This window comes from Glycine soja, chromosome 17 (assembly GCF_004193775.1).
Source record: "Glycine soja cultivar W05 chromosome 17, ASM419377v2, whole genome shotgun sequence".
Lineage (NCBI taxonomy): Eukaryota > Viridiplantae > Streptophyta > Magnoliopsida > Fabales > Fabaceae > Glycine > Glycine soja.
The window spans coordinates 32163761-32188690 of NC_041018.1; the positions used below are offsets into that span (position 1 = coordinate 32163761).

Here is a 24930-nt window from a genome sequence, read left to right on the forward strand (position 1 = left end):
TTTTTAAAAAAAAATTGAAAGAAAAACACACCCCTTGAAAAGTCGAGTTCCCCGGTCTTGAGTTCTCACCGTCAACACAAAAACTGGTGTATTTGAGAAAAAAAAATAGTGTATATTTGTAAATAAAGAAGAAAGAGAAGGTGGAGTTTGACAAAAAAAAAAAAAAAACCTGAGAAATTATCCATCCTAATAATTGTTTGACGTAGATGTCGTTTTTTCAGAATTAGTCAGAGGATGAAATCGTCAAAAAATAAAAATAAAAATAAAAATGTATATAGGAAATGGAATAATTATCATTATAACATTTACTGCATTATAATAGTTATATTTTCCCTAAAAAAACATTATAATAGTTATATATTTAGTTAACAAAATCTTTAAAAAAAACCTTAAATATATGTCTCAATAATTTAATTTTTTTTTATCACTACAAATTTATTTTTTCATTTTAGTTCCTATGTTTTTTTGTTTTTTCATTAGTGTTTTAGCTTTCACTTTAAACAATAAAAGAAATAATTTAAACAGTAAAAAAATTATCTAAATTATTTTAAGGATAAAAAATAAAATAAATATATTTTATAACGATTAAAAAAAAATAAATAAATTTAAGAAATAAAAATAAAAAAACACTAAATTAAAAAAAATATTTAAGAATAAAAAAATGAGCTACACTGTATTGACTTCGACCGGTAAACTCAGCAAAAAATAAAAAATCCGACCGGTGCGGTGTGATGTCGCGTACTCTTAAAACGGTCGACGTTAATAGGAAGTTAGTACTAGTATTTTAATATTTTCCGTAAACTTTGATGTTGTAAATTATTATTTTTTAAAATAAAACTAACCCATCATTAAGGTGGCTAAATTACACAATTCTTTTTTTATTTATAAAAAGAAATTACGTTACTCTAAAATACATACAGTGTTGTATAAAATAAGTTAGTCTCTCATATGCTAACTGCTAAGAGATACGAGTATTACGTTATTTTTTCTTTTTTATGTTAAAATATAAATTAAAATACATATTTCTTCCCAAAATAATGCGATTATTACATTGTTTCTCTCCTTTTATATCAAAATATATATCCATTCCATTTATTTTAACATCTTTTTTTAAAATAATTTTTAACATCTTTAAAAAGTGTTAAAATATGTTTTGATTAGAATATATATTAAAACCACTTAATTTATAAATATTTTTATAAATGTAATAGATATATTGTATTTGAAAATATAATATTTGATACTACATAATAAAACTATTAATTTATTAAGATGTCTATAAATACTAATTTGATAACATTAATTAAATGCTATATATATTGATTTTAAAATTCATATATTTAATATTCATATCATCATTAAATTTATTAAATATAATAAATATATTAATTAATGTTATATAAATACTGGTCCAAGTGTTATTTTTATTTTACTACAATAAAACATTATATTATTCTTATTAAATTATTTAATGTAAAAGTAATCGATAAGAATATATGAACCACTAGGATCGGCCTATTAGTGGGGGTTTGGAGTAATATGTATGAGGTCCTAACTTCAAATCTTAGTGCGATTATTAAAAAAAATGATTAAAATATTATGTAACTTTAATTCTTAAAAAACATATATAAATATTTTAAATGATTAATCATACAAATTTTATTCCTTCCGGTAAAACATGATTTTCAAGATTCAACATTCTCTATCATAAAAAATTATACAATTCTTTTTCATTTATAAAAAGAAATTACTTTACTTTAAAATTTATATAAAGTAAATTATTTTCTTCTCGATTGAAATATACAAGTATTGCATTGTTCATTACTCTTATATTCAAATATAAATTAAATTACATATTTTCTCATTATTAAATTGTATATTCTCTATTATATTTATAAGATTAAATTACAATTATCACCCATGTCATTTATTTTTATTACATCGGACACCTTTACTTTTTTTAACCCTAAAAAATATCATAATTGTTGGTTTTCTTACCCTTTGATGTTTTTTGTTTGTTTGTGGAAGCCATCATTTGATGTAATAAATATTAGTTTGAGATTGTCACATGAGGAACACGTGATTTTAACAAATTTTCTTTACCTAAAATATCCTTATTCGTTCTTTTTAACTTCGCAGGTGCTTCACGTTAAAATGATTGTCGAGAAGTGCATGTGTGTAAAATGGTTCATATTAAGTTTCAACAAGCCGAATTAGTATTTAAACTTCAATTAAGTAAACCCAAAAAAATTAATGTAATTAAGTATTAAAGTAACTGCTGACAAAATTCTTGATATCACTATTTAAACATCATTTTCTTATGTCTTTGTTTTTCTTTCATAAATGAATGTCTTTTTTTTTCTTTTATTAAATTTACTTACATAAGTTTTGCAAAGTTAACAAATGAGGTTGAAAGTAATGCCGAAAAACAAAAGAGTGACGAATGTAATAAAAACAAACCGCAAGAGTAATCATTATAATTAACTCTATTTATAAATACCATACTACTTACTTCATTTATGTTAGAGCAAATTACACTAACATTCCTTGAGGTTTACTCTAATTACACATGTATTCCCTTTTTTTCTAAACATTTATTTGGCATGACCCCGGTGTCTAACGATGTTAGTTTCCATTAAAATTTTAAATGAAACCCAAAATTACCCTACACTTGTAACACTATTCTCTCATTTTGAAACCCAATGGTTCACGCTCCTTCACCACGTGATCTCCCTCCCTCAATGCCTGACTCTTGCTTAACCTCCATGTGTGTTGCTTGCGAGCTCATCGTTGATGTTGTCCTTGTCTGTTGACAAGATCTACATCCCCAACGGTTATGTCGCGACACCTGTACCCGTTTTGCCAATTGGGTCGAGGTCTATCATCTGCGCTGCCTTCTTCCACTGCAAGGAGATTGAATACGAGTTAACCTTCTTCCACCACTGTGCGTAACCCACTATTTGTTGCAACACCCTGCCGAAGACAACTACCATCACATCTTGCAACACCACCACTACTAGCAGCTTATGACACCTCTGATGTCAAAATACCACCTATTTTCACTCACGACCGTTGTTCCCTTCCACTTTTCTCTATAATCATTAAACCACAAACCTAACCCCCAATAAACCTGAAGAGACCAAGCAACAAAATGAAGCCTTTTTGCAGATTCTTAATTCTTCTATTGCTATTTTCTTTCCAAGAATCTTGTTAAGTCAAAAGACATTTATTTCTTGAAGACAAATCAGGATTCCTAATTATTTTGATTAGATGCAAATAAATACAAATGACAAAAGTTGTGTTTGATGTGTTATTAGATCATGATCCATATTTGTGTGTCTGAAGATCTCAAGCAATGCACTCATCAAACGATTTGATGTAACATTTAAGTAGTGCATTTAATACCTTCATTAATACTCTATGTCTGAGATTCATTTATGCAGAAAACATTCTCCAATGATCTGTCACAGTCCCATAAAGAATAAATAAAGTTCATAGTCTGGAAGACACTGGTCCTCATCAAAAGGCGTGCTCTATTGTTGCAGACCTAATATGGTGAAAAAAGAGACTTCCCTACTGAAGTTTAAGATATGTTATTCTATCAGCATGAACTTTGCATAAAGAAGGGACGTTCTCCAACAAACTCAAGACTTTAGATGAAGATCAAAATGAAGAATCCAATCGTCGTGAGACAACGAATACTTGGAAAAAAAGACTATATATAGAAGAAGCTTTGAAGAAAATTTAAGACAACAAATTATTCTTTAATTCTTTCTTGTAAAGCTCTTTGTAAATTCCTGTAAATATACAAAGCTCTTAAAAAACACCTTGTATACCTTGAGAGAAAAGACTAAAAAGTGTTGAGTGATATATTCTTTTATTAGACGATGAACTTTAGTCAGTGAGAAAACTTCCAACACATCTTGTTAATTTGTTTAGAGCCAATAGTAGCTTGGTAGGACAGAGAATATTGAGGTTTAAGTTAATCTTGGGGTAGAGTTTGCAAGTGTAAGAGTCAAAAGTAATAGTGAATAGTACTTGTAACTTCGATAAGTTAAAGGAAACTTGGTGGTTACTAAGAATTGGACTTAGTTTCAGGGTTGAGACGAACCAACATTAAATTCCTCGTGTGCTTTATTGTTGTTTAACTAACAAAAGGTTTGATTTTTTTAGATCTTATATCTTTTGTTTTTCAAAGAATTGTTTTTCTCATCATCTGGTACAGTCTATATCAAAACATCTCTAAGTGTTTTAGAGATTTATGTTCATCAAATGATTAACGTGCTTTTCAGTCTTAAGAAAAGTTTTAAATTTCTAAAAACACAATTCAATCCCCCTTCTTGTGTTATTTGCTTCTACAATTTGATATCAAACCTCAACCTCTAAGGGTTGAGCACTTAATAGTGTGTAAAGAAAAAGATCCAAATGACAGATAACCAATGTCAGTTCATCACTGATAAAATTTTTCTCACAAGGCCATCATGCTTCGTTGGAGAATACTACCCCTACTGAAAGGACATGATTGAAATGTGCATCAAATTCACCTAGTATAGAATGTGGTTTAGCATTACCAATGGGGATATTCCCATTACCAGACTTGAAGCTGAATGGACAGATAACGATATGACCATTATGGAGCTCAACACAAAAACCATATATACTTTGACAAGTGTCCTATCAAAAAATGAGTACAACAAGATCTGCAAACTAAGAATTGTTAAATAGATCTGGAACTCATTGAGCATAAATTATGAAGGCACTGAAGATGTTAGATCGAGGAAAGTCATGACTCTGACCAAACATTATGAAAGTTTTATTATGAAGGATGGAGAGTTTGTGGACGACATGTTTAGGAGACTTCAAGTTCTTTTAAACAATCTGGAGGCTCTTGGATAGATGTACTCCAAGGCTTATGTAGAGATGGCAAGCATTCTCTCATCAGAAGCATTTGGACCCATACACTGAGGCTCTCGCGTCTAGCTCTTTTCTGAAGCCGCATCCGCGTTCAGACGAGTCCACATATCTGTTATTTGTATTTTTGTTATTTTGTTGTAACTATTAGAGTTAGTTAGTTAGTTAGGGTCTGTCTGTATATATAGGGCCTTGTAACTGGCTGAAAAAGGAGAGACTAACTCTGTATTCATTGCATCAGATTAAATAAGTGAAAACCCCCTATTTTCACTAAGCTATGCTGGCTCTTCTTATCTCCTACTCTTCTTCTTCCTTGTGGGTTAAAGCTGCACACTTTGTTTCTTAACTTTTAGATGTTAAATCTGTAACAAACCGGTATCAGAGCTTGCTCTGATCTGGCTTCCATATTCGTTGCTTTATTATTGTGTTTAGTTTCCTATTCAAGTTTCCAGTATTCTTGAAAGATGGCTAGCACAATCAAGATCGAGAAGTTCACAGGGAAGAACATTTTCAATTTGTGGCGAATCAAGATGCGAGCTCTTTTGAAGGAACAGGGCATCTGGGCACCACTCTCCAGCAGATCCTCCAACCTGGAAGCATCAGTTCTGGAGCAACAGGAAGAAAAGGCTCACTCGCTGATTCTTCTGTCTCTCTCAGATAAAGTTCTCTACAAGGTGGCTGAAGAACAAACTGTTGTTGGGTTGTGGCTGAAGCTAGAGAAACTCTACATGATGAAGTACATCTGCAACAAGTTTTTGTTAAAGAAACGGCTCTTCGGACTTCGCATGAAGGAGGGTGCATCTCTGAAGGAGCATTTGGACGAGCTTAATTCAATATTGATGGAGCTGCGCGACATAGACCTGAAGATGGAAGATGAAGATGTCACAATGATTCTGTTAGCCTCTCTCCCTCCCTCATTCGAGAATTTTGTGGGTTCTCTAACGGTTGGAAAGGACTGCATCATCCTTGAGGAAGTGAAGTCCAGTCTCTTCTCGAGGGAGCTTCGTCACAAGATGTCTGGGGATGGTGATGAGCCTGCCTCTGGATTAACAACCTCTTAGAAGGACAAACAAAAGAAGAAGAAGGTCAAGAAAGGCAAGATTGAACCTAGGGACATATGCAATTACTGCAAGCAGCCGAGTCACTCGAAGAAGGACTGCCCCAAGAAAAGGAACAAGAATTCTTCAGTTGCCATCATCTAGGATGATTCATTAGACGAAGGTTTGGTGTTAGCTGCCGATTCACAACAGCAACGTCATTTTGAGCAGTGAGTTATGGACTCAGGCTGTTCTTTTCATATGTGTCCACACAAAGAGTGGCTGGACGACTATGAGGAGAAGGTAGGTGGTAATGTGCTGATGGGCAATGATGCTCCTTGCAAGACCGTTGGCATTGAGTCTGTAAAGATCAGGATGCATGATGGTGTGGTGAGAACATTGACCAATGTTCATCACGTCCCTAATCTGAAGAAGAACCTCATTTTTGTGGGTGCGCTGGATGCAAAGGGGTTCGTCTGTTGTGTTGAAGGAGGGATGATGCAAGTCAAAAAGGGGAAGTCTATAGTAATGCAGGGAATGAGGCAAGGTAATCTCTATATCTTGCAAGGGTCCACTGTGACAGGCAATTCCTCGTCCGTGTCACAATCTAAAGCCTCTGATAATCCTCTATGGCACATACATTTGGGCCATATGAATGAGAGAGGTATGAAAATTCTATGCAAGAAAGGTTTGCTTGGCAACCTCAAGATGGATGCTCTTCAATTCTGTGAGCATTGTGTGTATGGGAAGCAACATAGACTCAAGTTCCCAAAGGGAGTACACACAACGAAGGCAACCTTGGACCTCATCCATGCTGATTGTTGGGGGCCTTCGAAAGTTCCATCTCTGGGAGGAGTTAGATATTTCTTGTCTTTCATTAATGACTACTCAAGGAAGACTTAGGTATTCATGATGAAGCAGAGATTTGAAGCCTTCCAAAATTTCAAGCACTAGATGACACTTATGCAAAACCAGACGGGTAAATGGGTGAAGCATCTGCGGACGGATAATGGCTTGGAATTATGCTCTGAGGAGTTTAATAACTTCTGCAAGGAGGAAGGCATTGCTAGACAGCACACTGTTCTTCATACTCCGTAGCAGAATGGAGTAGCTGAAAGGATGAACAGAACCTTGCTTGAGAGGGCAAGGTGCATGCTGTCTAACACGCATCTGGATGCCAACTTTTGGACTGAAGCAGTTAACACTGCTGGCTATCTGGTGAACCTGTCTCCGCCCACTGGTAATGGATTCAAAACCCCTGTTGAGGTCTGGTCTGGTCTGATCAACCAGGTGACTGCTCAATACTGAAGGTGTTTAGATGTCCAGCCTACTATCATGTGAGTAAGGGTAAGTTGGAGCCTAGAGCCAAGAATGGTATTTTCATGGGCTATGGACGAGGAGTCAAGGGATTCAGAATCTGGTCACCGTCTGAAGGTAAGGTGATTCTGAGCAGAGACGTTACTTTTGATGAAAAGTCTCTGCTGCATTTAGCAGAATCTGAAAAGGATAAAAAGAAGTCCCAGGAGGTTACTCAGCAAGTAGAGGTGGAGGCCACTACCAGCAAACGCCAGGAGCAACCTCAGTCTAATGGGTCTGATGGGGCTGGACGATACCCTCAGGAGTGCATCCAACAATAATTCCATGGAGAGTCTGGTGCTGGGTCCAGCTAGATTGCTCCTCAACTAGGAAACTCTATGATTTGAAGGTCTGAGAGGCAAATCAGAGCCCCCGTGAGATATGGTTTCGAGGACATGGTGGCTTATGCATTACAAGTAGCTGAGGAAGTTGACAAATTTGAGCCAACCTCTATTCGAGAGGCAATCACTTGTGCTGAGTCTGATAAGTGGATTGTGGCTATGAATGAGGAGATGGAGTCCCTTCAGAAGAACGAGACATAGGATCTGGTGAAGCTACCTGAAGGCAGAAGGACTGTTGGATGCAAGTGGATCTACAAGAAGAAGGTTGAACGCACAAATTCAATGTTGTCTGAATTTGGGTCGTCTACTGCTGGTTCATCCAACAGTGGAGTCTCCAAGCCTAGTGCGTCCAATGATGTGTCATCCATTCTTGGACAGATTGAACCTGTAGATGTCAAGTATAAGGCTCGTCTGGTAGCTAAGGGCTACAGTTAGAAAGAGGGTGTGGACTATAATGAGATCTTCTCTAGGTTTTTGTGTTGTGGTGCTAGTACTTGCATCTTCTCTACTTGTACCACAAAGGATGTACCTTACATACCCACTGTAGTAGATGCAAGTACTAGCACCACAACACAAAAACCTAGAGACAAGTGGACAAAAGAAGATAGAAGAAGAATCCAGTATGATCTTAAAGCCAAAAACATTATTACTTCAGCCCTAGGAATAAATGAGTATTTTAGAGTGTCAAATTGCACAAATGCCAAGGAGATGTGGGATACTCTCCAACTTACACATGAAGGCACCACTGATGTGAAAAGATCTAGAGTCAATACCCTTACACATGAATATGAATTGTGTAGGATGAACCCTAATGAAAACATCCATAGCATGCAGAAAAGATTCATACATATTGTTAACCATCTTGCTCCTTTAGGAAAAATCTTCCCTAATGAAGATCTAATTAATAAAGTTTTAAGATGCTTAATGATGCAATCCTCCCTAGGAAGGGACCAATCACCAGAACCATGAGCAAGAGGCTCCAAGAAGATTGGGCTAGAGCTGCTGAAGAAGGCCCTAGGGTTCTCATGAACCTTAGGGTAGATTTCTGAGCCCATGGGCCAAGGTTGGGTCCATTTATCTTTGTACATATTAGACTAGGATGTCATTATATTTGGTCCTTGTATTTAGGGCTCCATATTGTAGGTAGGGTACCCTAGAAATATAGGATTTTTCAGCCCTTGTACTTTTGGGCACCTAGACTAGTTTTTGTATTAGGGGTAGTTTTGTAATTTCACATGCACTAAGTGGATATTTGATGTGTGTGGTTGGAAATAAATTTAATTGAATTGGTAGAAGCCCAGTCCAATTAAATTTTAGAGGGGGAGGTGAGCATTTGCTTACTACACCCCATTGCCACATCATATAGTCACACTTTGTGCATGTCCTTCATGCTTTTCATGCCTCATGACACCTAAGCATACTTAGTGGAGAATCTTGGAATTGATCTTGGATTAGTGGGCTGAACCATAACTAAAATTCACTAATCATAATTAGTGAAATTTTGGCTCCAAAGTTTGGCTCCACAAATTCAATTTCAAATTCAAGTGAAATTTGAATTTCCCTCCAATTTTGTGTGACACTTAGGCTATAAATAGAGGTCATGTGTATGCATTTTTTTCAACTTTGATCATTTGAATATTAACTTCAGATTTCAGAGCTCTTTTTGAGCACAAAATTTCGTGCTCTTCTCTCCCTCTCCCTTCATTCATCTCCTTCTTCCTCCAAGCTCTTATCCATGGCCTCCTATGGTGGTGAGCTTCTTCTAGACTCATCTTCTCCTTGAAGTGGCGTCTCCTCTCTCTCTTCCTTCTCCATTCCGCTGCCATTTATCTTCCAAGAAGCAAAGGAATCCATTGATGAAGAAGATCCTAGGCCTACAAGCTCCAATGGAGCTTGCATCACTTAAGTAGGGAATGGTAGCCCAAGGTAACTGCTATTTCTGAAAGTAAAGATCTTTCCTTTATGTCTCTTGCTACTTTATTTGGAAAATTGCAGGAACATGAAATGGAACTCCAACGTCTAAATCAAAATGAAGAAATCGACAAAAAGAAAAGAAGTATAGCACTTAAAGCCTCTTCATCAATGTAAGAAGAAAATGAAGAAGAAGAATCATAAGATGAAGAAGACTTCTCACTCTTTGTGAAGAAGTTTCAAAAATTCATCAAGAAGAGAAGAATCGAGAGGCGTCAGAACTTCAATAATGGAAGAAAATCTCAAGAAGACTCCCAAATTCTTATATGCTACAAATGGAACCAACTTGGTCACATCAAAGCAAATTGTCCCTCAAATGAGGAATGGCTTGAGAAGAGTGACAAGAAAAAGGTATGAAGAAAGAAGGACCAAGAAGGCCTACATTGCTTGGGATGACAATGACTCATCCGATGGTCCAGAGAAGGAGATCAACCTTCTAACCAAGGATTATGAGAGCGGTGAGAACATCGCTCAAGAAGATTAAGCAAAAAGTAAAAGTATGACTTTCATCTTTGAAGATCTAGATACCTTTAATCATGAAAAAGGTAACATCAAAACCATTCTCTTTTTAAAATTTATTTTGGTTGAAATTTTCCTTCAATTAATTTGATTATGATGACTAACAAAATTTTGTTTGTTTGTCTTGATTGATTGAAATTGTGAGAATATGTTTATATGTTTTGATTGAGTTAATTTTCTTTCTCAAAGCATGAAGTTTTTTTTATAAATATTTGATAATGTCTATGACCTTTATTCTTCAATACTTGTGTTGATTATTTTGATATAATTGAATATATACATGACTAATTTTTTTAAAAAGATGATTATGCATGATTTTGAATGTGATATGTGAATTACTTGCTTAAGGTTCATTCATAAAGTTTTTCAAAATCCATTATGTTTTATATTTATTTATTTTTATATAAGAATTTTAAGATATAAAGTACTTTTTGATTCTGAAAAATGTATTATCAAGCATGAGCATGATAAAGATATTGAGCATATAAGTTTCAGAAAAAATAATGTTTACTTGATTGATTGAGTTCTTTGAACTTTCTAAGTTTTTAAATTACCTTTAACAAATTTGAATGTTTGATGATGCCTGTGATATATATCCTTCAATCCTTGTATAATTCTTGTTTGATATGTTTAAATTACTTGATTGATTGTTCAAAATTTATTTTGCTTTTCAAAATTATTATATTTTATTTCAAATAAAATTATTTTGATATGATAAAACCTTCTATGTTAATATAAACTCATCTTGGTAAGTGTTGATAGTCAATTAGCACTTAGCCTTAGGAAAAAGGTAATTGTTTTAAAATTTGTAGATACTAAAAACCAACTTGCAGACACCTTCACAAAACCACTAACCAAAGATTCTTTCTACACCATTAGAAGAAAATTAGGACTTCTAGATGCAAGTGACTTAGACAAATGATTTATGTTTTGATGACTTATGACTTATTTGTTATTTATGTACATATGCTTCTATTATAATGTGAGGATAATTTATTATCTTGTTTGATTTCTATAAGCTTCTCTCTTTTCTTGTTTAATTATTATATTTTGTTTTTAAGCCTTGTATTTGGCTATGTTTTTATGACATTTGAATACTTAGTATTTCTTTTATTATTTGATTAGTATGACTGAACATGATGATTATATTTACTTGCTCTTGGTTGTTTATGGTTATGAAGTTTTAAACTTAATTATTTTGATGATGTATGACTAGAGGTATGCATTTTTATTTGGTTATTATGAATGACTTTCTGGATTATATGACATTCTATAAAGTATTATCTTTCTAAGATTGATGAATGATTAAGATATCTTGTTTGATTGTTTTCTATTCTTGTGTATGTCATTTATGTATGGTTTTTATATTTCTTACCTTTCTAAGTTTGATGAATGGTTAAAATATCTTGCTTAATTGTTTTATGGTCTCTTGTATGATTAGTTATTTATGTATGTTTTATATTTCTTATGCACTTTGGATTTTTGCTGATGCCAAAGAGGGAGAAAAAATAAGGATTAAATCAAGAACTCACATAATTAAATAACTTAATTTCAAGTGAAGCTTAAACTAAAAAACAAAGGGGGAGAATATCGAGAATTAAGTGAGTGATCGACTAAAAAAAATGTGTATGTGTTTCTTGATTTCAGGGTTGTCATCATCAAAAAGGGGGAGATTGTAGAAGCAAGCTTCAGGATGATGAATCAAGATGATTCAAGTTGTTTTGATGATGACAAAGATAATGACAAAAAACCCAAAGAATGAGTTCAAGATTGAGTCAACAAGTTTGAGTTTCATGAGAAGAAATCAAGAAGATTCAAGAATCAAGAGAAGTTTGATTTCAAGATTCAAGAGAAGAAGAATTCAAGTTCCAAGAGAAGAAATCAAGAAGACTTCACAAGGATAGTATTGAAAAGATTTTTCAAAAAAAAAAAAAACAAACATAGCACAGTTTTGTTTTTCAAAAGAGTTTTCTCAAAATTTTCTAAGTTACCAGAGTTTATACTCTCTGGTAATCGATTACCAGTTTCCTGTAATCGATTACCAGTGGCAAAGTTTGATTTCAAAAGCTTTTAACTAAATTTGCAACGTTCCAATAGATTTCAAAATGGTGTAATCGATTACAAAGATATTGGTAATCGATTACCAGTGTATCTAAACGTTGAAATTCAAATTCAATTGTGAAGAGTCACATCCTTTCATAAAAAGCTTTGTGTAATCGACTACAAGGTTTTGGTAATCGATTACCAATGATAAGTTTTGAACAAAAATAAAAAAGATGTAACTCTTCCAATGGTTTTCAGGTTTTTCTAAAGGTTATAACTCTTCTAATGATTTTCTTGACCAGACATGAAGAGTCTATAAAAGCAAGACCTTGACTTGCATTTCATAGAACTTTTGAACACTTACAACCTTTAAAAACAACTTTTCCACATATTCTTTTATAACCTTTGAATCTCTTTGAACATCTTCTTCAACTTCTTCTTTTTCTTCCTTTGCCAAAAGCTTTATAAAGTTTTCTGGTTTCCAAACCTTGAAAACAAAAAGTGTGCTATTCATCTTTTTCATTCTCTTCTCCCTTTGTAAAAAAGAATTCACCAAGGAATAATCGCCTGAATTCTTTTTGTGTCTCTCTTCTCCCTTTTCCAAAAGAACAAAGGACTAAGTGCCTGAATTCTTTTGTATCTCCCTTCTCCCTTGTCAAAGAATTCAAAACGACACAGTCTGAGAATTCTTTTGATTCTTCCCTTTCCCATAAACAAAAGATTTCAAAGGACTAACCGCCTGAGATATCTTTTGTTTCCCTTTCACAAAGTTTCAAAGGACTAACCGCTTGAGAACTTTGTCTTAACACATTGGAGGGTACATCCTTTGTGGTACAAGTAGAGGATACATCTACTTGGGTTGTTGTGACTAAGAACAAGAGAGGGTACATCTCTTTTGGATCGGTTCAAGTGGAGGGTACATCCACTTGGTTGTTCAAAGAGAACAAGGGAGGGTACATCCCTTGTGGATCTTTGCTTGTAAAGGATTTTACAAGGTTGAAAAGAAATCTCAAGGACCGTAGGTCGATTGGGGGCTGGATGTAGGCACGGGTTGTTGCCGAATGAGTATAAAACTCTTGTGTTTGTCTTCTTCTTCCCTACACCCTTTAATTTCCACTGTGCACTTTAATTATCGCTTTTACTTTTGGTTAAGTTTCTATTTCTGTTCTTTACTTTCTTAACATTTTAGTAAAAACTTAAGAAGGGTAGATTTTTAATTAGTAAATGTTCGTTAATAATTAATTCAATCCCCCCCTTCTTAATTATTCCGAGGCCACTTGATCCAACACAAGACAGTGGTACAAGAGGTTCGATGCTTTCATCATCTCTTAAGGGTACGTCCGAAGTCCTTATGACTCATGCGTCTATCATAAGAAAGTGGTGGATGGTTCCCGCATCTACCTCCTTTTGTATGTGGACGACATGCTAGTTGCATCTAGAAACAAGGCTGAGGTTCAGACGCTAAAGTCACTACTTGGCAGTGAATTTGAGATGAAGGATTTGGGAGCAGCTAGGAAGATTTTAGGCATGGAGATCAAGAGGGATCGAGTCCAAAGGAAGTTGTTCTTATGTCAGGTGGGGTATATTCTGAAGGTGCTGAAGAGGTTTGGAATGAACGCGTCAAGACTTGTCTCTACACCTCTGACATCGTCCATTCGTCTGTTTGAGCTCAATTCTACTCAATCTGAAGCAGAGAAGGAATACATGGCTCGTATTCCTTATGCTAGTGTTGTGGGTAGTCTAATGTATGCTATGATGTGCACTAGACCGGACCTAGCACAAGCAGTTGGTGTGGTGAGTAGATTTATGAGCAATCCAAGAAAGGAGCATTAGCTTGCTGGGAAGCGTATTCTCAAGTACCTTAAGGGTAGGTTTGACATCGGACTAGTATACAGAGGTGACAACTCTTGCTCACTTACTAGATACTCAGATTCCGACTTTGCTGTTGATTTGGACGCGAGGCGTTCAATGACTGGGTATGCTTTCACAATTGGCAACTCTCTTGTCAGTTGGAAAGCAACACTCCAGCCCACTGTTGCCCTGCCAACTACTGAAGCCGAGTACATGGCTTTGACTGAGGCTGTGAAGGAAGGGATTTGGCTGAAGGGTTTGATTTCTGAACTGGGGTTTCCATAGAATGAGGCTATTATCTTCTATGACAGCTTGAGTGCAATCTGCTTGGCTGATGTGCCATCATTTTCTTCTATTTTCTAAACCCTTTTTGCACCATTTTAATTACTGATTGGTCTTAATTGTCAATTAATCAGGCAGCTTTATTATTTGGGCTCATTTAGCTAATTTGATGTTTTTAATCTAATTTCAGGAATTAATGAAACATTGGGCTTAATCTGGATTTTGGTTATGGACTTGAAGAGGGCAAATAAAGCAGCGCTTACCTTAGTTAATTTCTAATTAGGAAATTTCACAATTTTATTTTATGTTGTTCAGTGTTTGTTTCGTTTTGGGCCAGAGTATTGTAATAGGGCCCAGTGACTTTGAGTGACTCTTTTTAAATAGCAGCCTTGGGATTCGTGCAAAGCTATTATGTTATGCTATTTTATTATTCAGAGCTTTTGTTTTAGGTTTTCACGTTCTTCTGTTCTAAGGCTACTATTTTCGTTCTTAATGCAATTTTCTGTTTTCTGCTTCTAATTACAATTTCGTTGTTGCTTCTTCTTCTACTTTCATTTACGTTTTTGTTTCATTTACATTTCTGTTCATTTACGTTTCTGTCTCATTTACATTTCTGTTCATTTACGTTTCTGCTTCATGTTTCATTTGCGTTTTCTGTTTGAATCTATGGAAGGCTAGTTTTTCTGGTGTTGTTTCCTTTTGAGGACGAAGTCCAACTCTCTTTGAGGTTTCGTTTGTAATGTGGTTTCCTGTCAGTTTTCCCTTCACCAGTTATCCCAAATTCGTGAACATTAATCAGTGCACGCTTTGTGTTCGATTAATTGCCTCTGAGCCTAACTTGCGTTCATGCTTAATGGACGAAGGGGTAACTAGTGTATGTGGTGCCTAATCACGTATTGACAACCCTAAGTTGATTTTCGCTTAGTAAATTGAAATAGGGTTGGATTAAGTGGTTGACTGTTAGGGACGAATTCTCCATAACCCAGGATAAGAGAATGGCTTCTGAATCAGAGGAAACAACCCGTTTTTAATATTAGTAGTCTCATATTCCAGTTTACTTGTTCTGCTCTTTAATCACGAAACAAAGAAATCCCTCCCCAATCGTTTCTGTTACTGCGCAAGTATATTATGAACATTTGGTTTGTCATTGCTCGTTGGGAAACGACCTAGGATCACTTCCTAGTTACTGCATTTTCATGTTTATTTGATTCGGGTACGGCCTCGATCATTGGCCAAAGACAACATCCACCATGAGAGGACCTAGCGCATTGACGTCCGCTATCACTTCATTCGAACAGAGAAGAGGATAAAAGTGCAAAAGTTTGATACCAAGGACAACCCAGCGGATATGTTCACCAAGCTTGTTCCAAAGAGTAAGTTCATGCATTGTCTTGAATTACTCAATGTGGACTGCTGGAAGGATTAGGCGTCTGCGTCTGGAAAGGATACTTGCCAAGGTGGAGATTTGTAGAGATGGCAAACATTCTCTCGTCAGAAGCATTTGGACCCATACATTGAGGCTCTCGCATCCAGCTCTTTTCTGAAGCCGCGTCTGCGTTCATACGAGTCCACATATCTGTTATCTGTATTTCTGTTATTCTGTTGTAACTGTTAGAGTTAGTTAGTTAGGGTCTGTCTGTATATGAAGGGTCTTGTAATTGACTGAAAAAGGAGAGACTAACTCTGTATTCATTGCATTGTATTAAATAAGTGAAAACTCCCTATTTTCACTAAGTTGTGCTGGTTCTTCTTATCTCCTACTCTTCTTCTTCCTTGTGGGTTAAAGCTGCACACTCTGTTTCTTAACTTTTAGATGTTAAATTTGTAACAGCTTATATAAACTTGAAGGTGCAGGACAACTTTCCCAAGTTGTGGGAACCCAAGACCTTAGACACCCAAGAAGTAAGAGATCTAAAAAATCTTGCATGGAATGAGCTGTTAGACATCTTGACAATACATGAAGTCCACCTTCAACATCTGCAAAAGAAGAATTTTGCTGCACTCGTATCTGGATAAAACAAACTTCAAAAGAGAATAAAAGAAGTGTTTGTCCAAAAGCTCTGAAAGTACATATGCAAGAATCTAACGGTACTAAAATTAACTCTTAGAGCCAGCAAAAAGCACCTTTCATGCAGACAAAAATCTCCTATTAATAGTTAATGATGTTAACATTAATATATTACATTAATAAAACCATGTTGTTTCAATTTTATCCTATATACTATATTATAAGGTCTTGGTTGGGTTCACATATTAACAAATAAAAAAACTTAAATGTGTTTTTCATATTTGAAATTTTATAATATATTTCTTTTTCAATTCACTATCTAACAAATATTTTTTTATTGCTTTATATTTTTAAATTTTACTTTTTCGTATTTCTCGTTAGTTTAAATTCGTTAAGAATGATTAAGTATGAAAAACATATTTAACAAATAAAAAATCCCGGACAAACTTAAATTAACTCGTCCACTCGAGCACTCGCCTTTTTACTACATAAAATGTTCGGAAGTTTCTTCCTCTGCTCTCCGTTTTCCTCAAACCCCACTCGCATTGGTCTTGCACAAACTCTTCAATTCCTTTTCTTCTTCGCTTCCAGGTAAATCACCTTCTCTCATTGCTCCTCTACCTCTCTTTATTTTTAATTTTTATAATAATTCGAATCTTTGCGCTCGTCTTGTGTTGAGTTAATTTTGGTTCTATTGCTCAATCTCGAATTTCATCTATCTTTTTTGCTTTTCGTACTTGTCCCTTCTTTTCGACTATCTTGTCTTACACCTAATGCAATTGTAAATATCAAAATCAGTTCAAAACCTTCTTTTTTTTTTCTTTCTTTGATAGCTTCGAGGTCCTTCATTTTTTGTTGTAATGTGTCAACATGATAGTTTTTTTTTTTCTTTTATGAATTTTACCAATGGTTTTAGGTATTCAAATTCAACAATGTGTATCGATAAAAATCGTCATGTTTGATAGTCTAATTGCTTTTCAGCACGAGCATTGCTACCTGACTTATTATCAGCTTGGAGAACATTGAGCTACCAATCGAACAGTGTCTAAACCATTTTAATTTGTGGGTCAAATAACAACCCGCCTCGGTTGCAATTCCTGATTGGCCATGGCTGATTTTCAGACCTCTACACACCGAGCCAAGTGGATTTTCTCTCCTCAACAGCTGGTACTTGTTTTGTTTCTGTCTTTAAAATTCATTTAAAATCAATATTCATAGTCACATTTGTTCCCCAAACAGAAGTTGATCTAATTCTTCTGCACAAGAGGAGCTTCAAGGAATATAGGAAATTCTATTTTCTGTTATATTATGTGTGCGATTTACTCTTTTTTTGCTTTTCTTATATCTATTTATGTTTTAGGTTGAGAAATATAGAGCTGCCAATCAGAGAGCCAAACAAATTCTAGAGAAGGTATGCTGACTTTAAACGCTTATTCAATAAGCTCTTGTCACATCAGAGCTTATGCCATAAATTTGACGATAAAACTTATTGGAATAAGTTAAAGTTAAAAAGAGTTTTTTTTTATAACATCCTCCAATAAGTTTATTGAAAAAAACTAAAAGACCCTATGGGAGTCATAAGGTATTTTCATAAGCTGAAATAAGCTCTTCTAAATGGCTCCATAATATTTCATGGTATCCTATGAACTATGAAGGTTTATTATCTGGCTGCTGATGAGTGATGACTATTGTTTTTTTTAAAGTGTGGAGCAACACTAATGGAAGTAGATGTTAATGGGTCGTTGTCATATCCTGAACCCCATATGACTGCAAAGGATAGTGGTAATGTTATTAGTGTAAATTTCACTCATTTTCCCCCTCAATATGTAGATAGCATTATGTCTTTTAATCTTTTAATTGTTTTCAAAGTATTTCATTAGGTTTTGTTCCCCTTGATTGACTGTGAATTTCTATTCTCTACTGTTCACAAGTGTAGTATTTTATGTCAGCTGAAAAACATTATCGAACAAAACCTCTTAGTATTGAAGAAGAACAATGTATAAAGGTATTTTATGAAAACAAGCTACAAGAAGTATATAACAATTTCCGCTTCCCTCATAAGATCCAGGTATGCAAGCTTTCCTCCCGAGATTTTAAATGTAACTGTGAACCAGTATGTGCTAATGAGTTGTTAGGGCAATGCTGTTTTCTTTTTTCAATATTTTGCAATAGTTTATGATATACAGGCAACAGCCCTTATCTATTTTAAAAGATTCTATCTGCAATGGTCAGTGATGGAACATCAACCAAAACATATTATGTAAGATTTGCTTCAGTCTTATGAGGACCTCTAGACTAAGGATGCATCACTTGTATTTTTGGCAATATTAAGTTGAAATTGAAACTAATTGATCATAATAGTGAATTCATTACTTAATTTATTTTAATATGTTGAAATTGGTTAGGATGTTTGCACCTGGTTAGTCATCAGTTTTCAAGTTTTTATTTACTTGTTAGCTTCTCAGTATGTCAGATCGAACTTTTTCACAGGTTGACCTGCGTATATGCTGCTTGTAAAATAGAAGAAAATCATGTGTCAGCGGAGGAGCTTGGTAAGGGGATATCGCAGGATCATCAAATGATTCTCAATAATGAGATGATAGTTTATCAGGCATGGATAGGCCTCAAATAACAAAGTGATCTCTTTCTTATTTTTTGTTTTTGTTCATCTATGACAAGAAACCCTTGTTTTGCAGAGTTTGGAATTTGATCTTATTGTGTATGCACCATATCGCTCAGTTGAAGGTTTTATAAATGATGTGGAGGTTTGTCTGGTTGGCCCTGATGCAGCGGTAAAGTTATGCCTTGGTGACTTGTTGGTCATGGGTTCGAATCCGGAAACAGCCTCTTTGCATATGCAAGGGTAAGGTTGCGTACAACATCCCTCCCCCATACCTTCGCATAGCGAAGAGCCTCTGGGCAATGGGGTACGAAGTTTTATACATTTTTTGAAATTATTTTTGCATCTCAAATAGTCAGAATAAATCTCCTGCTTCTTTTGGCTCAGTAATTATATGACTGCTGATATCAAGAGGGTTTTCTTCAATGCTTTTATTTTATTCTAAAAATTGTGACTATTGGCATTGGCAGGAATTCTGTAATGCTGGTGATGACCAGCTTGAAATGCTCAAGGTACTAATAAGCCTATTGTTCATCGTCATTGTCTGGCTGATAACATTGTTGTGACTGTGAGCAGATGAAATTCTTTTGGCTTTTTATTTTTCTTAAAAAGTCACTTTTTTTTAATAATCACTTTTAGAAGGCTTTCATGCATTTGTTTGAGTTTTTCAAAATAATCATAAGCTGAAAAAAATCTAAAATCTTACTAAAATCAGAAGCTATTATGAAATAGCTTCTAATAAAAATCAACTTTTTTAAAAGTGTTTTTTATGATTGTAAACAAACATAAATTAGCTTCTTTTTTTAAAAAAAATCTCTAAAACATAATCACTACATTACATTATTATACATTAGAATCACTTTTTTTTAATTATTAACAAACGAACCCATTATTCGTATTCTATAGCTAAAATTTATTTTAGAATATTATATTTAAATCATTGCATTGGGAACTTCACAGCTTGCAGTTTTTTCTGCACTGTAGATGATGTCGATCCATTTATCCATTTGTCGCACTTGGAATATATTGATTTTTTATTTTTTATATTTCAATTAAATGGAATACTTGGCATTTGACTAAATATTGAGCATTAATTACTAAAGGACCGCCCTTATAAAAATAAAGGGTCTTGAGGCTGTGCAGAGTTAATCTTGATCATTTAATGTTATATGGATGATCAAAATTTGCTATTCTCACATCTGACACTTTCCCGATGCACTTCCAATATGTGTGTAGTTATTGTTTCCTTTATTCCCTTCTCTCATGGAACATTAATTTTTATCGGTTTAACAATTGTTCTTCTGTAGGTGTATTAAACTTTATGCGTCCTCTTTCTTTACTTGGACATGTTCATTGACTTATTGGTGTTAAACTTTCTCCTGATGTATATAGACTTTGCAAGAGACAGCAAGATTTGAAGTTGATAAAATGATGCTTACAGATGCACCACTTTTATTTCCTCCTGGGCAGGTATTCTCAGAATAATAATTCCCTTGTAGCAGTGGTTTTGTTACAAACGGAAGCGAAAAAAATTCTTGTTCTGCCTTGCCTTTACCAAGGATTTAAAATAAATTTATCCAGCGGAAAACAAGTAATCCATGTCACAAGTCACAACTTAGGCTTGTGAAAATTAAATGAAACAAATTTCAGAAAGAGTGTTCAGCCATCACTTCTATGTAAATTGATTAACCATTATTCTTTTTTTAAACTTCAGTTGATTGTTTCAAAATTCAAAATATGCTTGCCAGGGTTTCCTAAATCATCAGAAAAACAGAAAACTTCACAATTACTGATTTGCAACTAAACGTTTTCTAATCAATCTGGATTTCAATATTCTAGTTCAGTTTTTTTTTTTTTTAACATTTTACTTGAAAATCTAACTACCTGTTTGTGACTTTTGATGCAGTTGGCCTTGGCTGCTCTAAGCAACTCAAATGCACTCCACAGAGTCATTGACTTTGATAGGTACTTATCATTGACTTGTGATATTGTAGCTTATTCTTTGACCCAAACTTATGTATCTGCTCAGACATTCACTCTTTACACTGATACTTAATTGCAGTTATCTTAGGGGCATTTTTTCCCATGAGAATTCCATGCATACAATGTCCGAGCTTTCTGAATCACTGAATGCAATTGATTCTTGGGTAATTGTTTCTCATTCTAATTTTTGTCCTCTAACCGAACAAATGTGTAATTCCAAATCAACATTTTGTTTTGGCTGGCCTTGGTTTTGTATGCAGGTTAGAAAATATAAAAGTCCTTCTGAGAAGGAATTGAAGCATATCAACCGAAAACTGAAGTCTTGTTGGGGTCATAGTTCTCATGACGAGTACTTTCTCTACCCTTAAATAGAATTACCTGCCGGTTCTACACAAAAAAAGATGTTTTATAGAGAAAATTTTGTGTTACATAATAACTTTGGCTAGTTTTACAGGGGCAAGAAGCGGGAGAAGAAATCAAAGCACAAATCCAAAAAGAGCTCAAATGAAGCTCAAAATATGTCATCTCTTGCCTAGCTCATTTCATAAAACAAGCTGACTTGCTCATGAATTCCTACATTTTTGAGTTGGCTTCAAGTTGTACTTGCTTTGCAATATGTCACTTGATTCAAAAAAACAAAATTTTTTTCATTCTAAATATTTGATAACAACGCATTGGATGATGATTTAGAATTTCAATTATCCAACGATGACCTATCATGCTTGAATCTTTACATGTATTTTTCACGACATAGTTTATGAAGTAATCCGTAACACTAGCTACCACCAACTCCAACACTTTTTCTTTAACTTGTTTGGTCAATGGTCATCATCTAGCTCTAATGAAGAGAAATTGTTTGGCGATAATGAAGAGTCATCACTAGATGAAGACATCCTGTAAAATTTAAACATTAAAACCAAGATTCGTAACATAACATCCCGTTTTTTGTAAAATAAATAAAAAGAATTTTGGTTAAAAATTAATAGTTTTTAAAAATTAAATAAATGAGAGAAAATAGTTTTTGTTAATTAAAATAAGGGTTTCATAGTATTAGAAAATATATAGAATAAAATGATATTTTAGAAAATAAAAGGATGTTTTAATTAGTTATTTATTTAATGAAATAGTAAAATAAAATTTATTTTTATAAAATAATAAAATAAAGAAAAATAAAGTAAATAGTAGACTCAGCGTACCTTAACTATAAATAGAGATATATTAGGTCAGTTTTCTCATTTACAATATGTTTCTATACTTTCTCGTTCTCTCAAATTCGTTTTCTTTTCTTTTTTTTCCAAAATCATGTATTTTTCTCGCAAACACCCAAATTCGTCTCAATAAAATTATGATCTTAGACTCGTTAACTGTTGAATCGTCTTGAAATTTGGACACCATCTTCGGAATCCAATTTTGCACATTTCCACGGTTGGGATTTGTGAAATAATGTCTGTAGAGAGAGAAATTCCCCTTGCACTGAGACAGTAAAATTGAGGCTCCAATTCCTTCTATTTCTCTCTAACGCTTGGAAATTCTAGCATAGCAACCATAGGAAAAGCTTGAGGAATCTTAGGAAACCACTAGAGATATCGCTATCGCTTTCGGACTACACATGTGAGTCCGCTTAGAGGTAAGAGATGATTTTATTACAATTGGGATTAGAGTGAACATGTGTCGGGATCTTTAGAAAATCAAATTGGGATTAATTGAATGAATAAGTGAATGATTATATGCCTTTAATGTTGGAAGATTGCTATTGTATGTGTGTGTGTGTGTGTGTATATATATATATATGATGTATGAGAAATGATAATGTGTTAGTGAGAAGGTGTGATGAGACATGTGTTGTGAACTTGACGAGTTGAATCACTTTAAGATGTGACGAGTTAAAATTATTTTGAGAACAATTGAGGAGTCATGTATTTTGTATAATTTATAAATAGAGTCTGTGTGCTAAAATATTTTCTGGGTTGTACCTGAATCAGGAGGGAGAGACCCTGACGTACTCTTTGAAGCCTAGGCCTTGGGGCTAAATACACCCAATTTGAGTGCTCCTTTAAGCCTGTGTCGATCTCACATGATTGGAGCATTCTCGCAAAACAGCGTGATCCTGACTGGTCTCCCTAATATTTTCTGTCTTGTCATGTACTCCTAGGCATCCGACGAGGTTTTTCACTGACATGGTACCATATTGCATATAAGATTGAATCTTAATGTATCTGTTGCATAACACCTGTGTAATGATCATTGTGACTTAACGTGATAGTGGGTAATGAATTATGTGAGTGTGAGATGGTTTGTTGTACTTGATATTTGTTGTTTTGCACACATGCTTAATGTGAAGGTGTGAAATGAGATTTTGAGTTTAAATCCTTAGGACAAGTGATGTTATGCAATGAGTGGTAAAATGGTGCAAATTGTGCTAAATTGATCTTGTTATACTTATATTATATGTGTGTGTGTGTCTTTGTTTATCTCTATCAATTTAGAAATGTGATAACTCATTTTTCTTGTGTTGTTTGTGTTTGAATCCTGTGATGATCTCGAACCTTGTGTTCGTGGGAGCAGATGACTAGGTAAATTGTTTTAAGGAATCTCGCGCTGGAGGGTGTTGGGACACAATGCTCTGATAAAATGTAACATAAGGGAATGAATTTCTATATTATTTGTATAATGTTCTGAACATGTTACTTTATGTTGTTTTGCTACTTAACTTATTTTCCTTTTGTAAAAAATTAATTGACAACCTTGTTTTTGGGTTGGAGATGTTTTTATATTCATATTTGATAAGTTTTTAATTTGATGATTAACGTGGATGTGAACCTTTTATCCACGTGAACTCTTTTTTGCTTAGAAAATAAAATCTCTTTTATGTAATTTTGTATTTTCATGTATTTTATTATATGAATATGTATATTGAGTAAAAGGGTGTCACACATAACACAACACATTGAAATGTGAGATTAAGGAGAAAAAAGGTTCATAACATAACCAAGATACATAACACAACCAAGATTCCTAATCAAGATCCATAACACAATCAAAATTAGAAACTAAGATCCATAACACAACTAAGATTCCTAATCAAGATCCATAACAATCAAAATTAGAAACTAAGATTGATAACATAACAAAGTTAAACCAAGTAAGTATCCTTGACATCAAATAGAGAAAAACTTAAGAACGTGTGTCGAACTGTGAGTCTTTATCCATCCAAGTTGTAGTTTAGGATCCTTTAAAGCAACAAAGGTAATTATGTTTGTTCTTTTCTTCATAAGTCTAGTGGCCATGAAAAATATATCACTCCTAAGTACAAGTCCCGGTATTTTAACTTATCTATTCATGCATTGATGCTAGTTGGGTCATCAAGAGATTCACCATCGTATTTTTCAAGAACTTGATCTAATTGAGATGAGAGCTTATAAATAGCCCCAATTCTTTTGTCACCCTTTCTTCTTCTCTTCCTTTGCCCACTTCCCTCTGTAGAAGATGTTGTTTGAGTTGTCATTTCTATCTCATTGTCATTCACTTCCATCTTAGCCTCATCATCATGTGTTTCTTTCGTTCTTGTGTCAAGTTTTTCACGTACTGAACCTTCAGATGGTACATAATGCTGCAAAACCAGTAGCAACAATCCCCCTTAAGAGGAAATCCATCTCTTTCTTAAAATTGAGGTCTTGCTTCCTATTAAAAAAGAAGTAATAATTAACCAACATGTTATGGAATAACGTTTTACTTTAAAAAGAACTATTATAGCTATACATAGCTGAATTTTGGCCTCCGACCACACATCACTAGAACCAATAGTATCCTTCTCTACATCCTGACCAATACCAATGTCTCAATAAGTTTAGTTCGTAATTGCCATTCTTTTTTTATTTTTAAATTATCCCACTAATTTTTTAATTGTTTGAGATCATAGTTTAACTTTGTTGCCTTGTAGAAGTGTTCTGATATTTGTCCAACCAGTCTTCTTCACTGTTTGAGATCCGAGCTTAACAGGGTGTCATT

At 34.2% G+C, this 24930-nt stretch overlaps 2 protein-coding genes across 2 annotated transcripts; both read left to right on the top strand.

Moving 5' to 3' along the window:
- Positions 1-5375: 5375 nt before the first annotated feature.
- Positions 5376-5972, top strand: LOC114391650. Its single transcript, XM_028352629.1, has one exon. The coding sequence runs from the start codon at positions 5376-5378 to the stop codon at positions 5970-5972; it is 597 nt and encodes a 198-aa protein (XP_028208430.1).
- Positions 5973-16749: 10777 nt separating this feature from the next.
- On the top strand, positions 16750-21697 carry LOC114392190 (cyclin-H1-1-like). Its single transcript, XM_028353238.1, has 14 exons — positions 16750-16910; positions 17301-17486; positions 17680-17730; positions 18023-18101; positions 18269-18387; positions 18506-18579; positions 18810-18930; positions 19016-19084; positions 19410-19451; positions 20332-20409; positions 20846-20904; positions 21002-21086; positions 21183-21271; positions 21377-21697. The coding sequence occupies exons 2-14, from the start codon at positions 17427-17429 to the stop codon at positions 21456-21458; spliced, it is 1008 nt and encodes a 335-aa protein (XP_028209039.1). The 5' UTR covers positions 16750-16910; positions 17301-17426; the 3' UTR covers positions 21459-21697.
- The last annotated feature ends 3233 nt before the right edge of the window (positions 21698-24930 follow it).

Excerpts from the sequence above, each read along its gene's own strand:
- LOC114391650 (XM_028352629.1), top strand. The coding sequence starts at position 5,376 with ATGGCTAGCACAATCAAGATCGAGAAGTTCACAGGGAAGAACATTTTC.
- LOC114392190 (XM_028353238.1), top strand. The coding sequence starts at position 17,427 with ATGGCTGATTTTCAGACCTCTACACACCGAGCCAAGTGGATTTTCTCT. Across the intron at positions 18,580-18,809 it reads CATCAACCAAAACATATTAT|GTTGACCTGCGTATATGCTG; the intron begins GTAAGATTTGCT and ends ACTTTTTCACAG. Across the intron at positions 19,452-20,331 it reads ACCAGCTTGAAATGCTCAAG|ACTTTGCAAGAGACAGCAAG; the intron begins GTACTAATAAGC and ends TGATGTATATAG.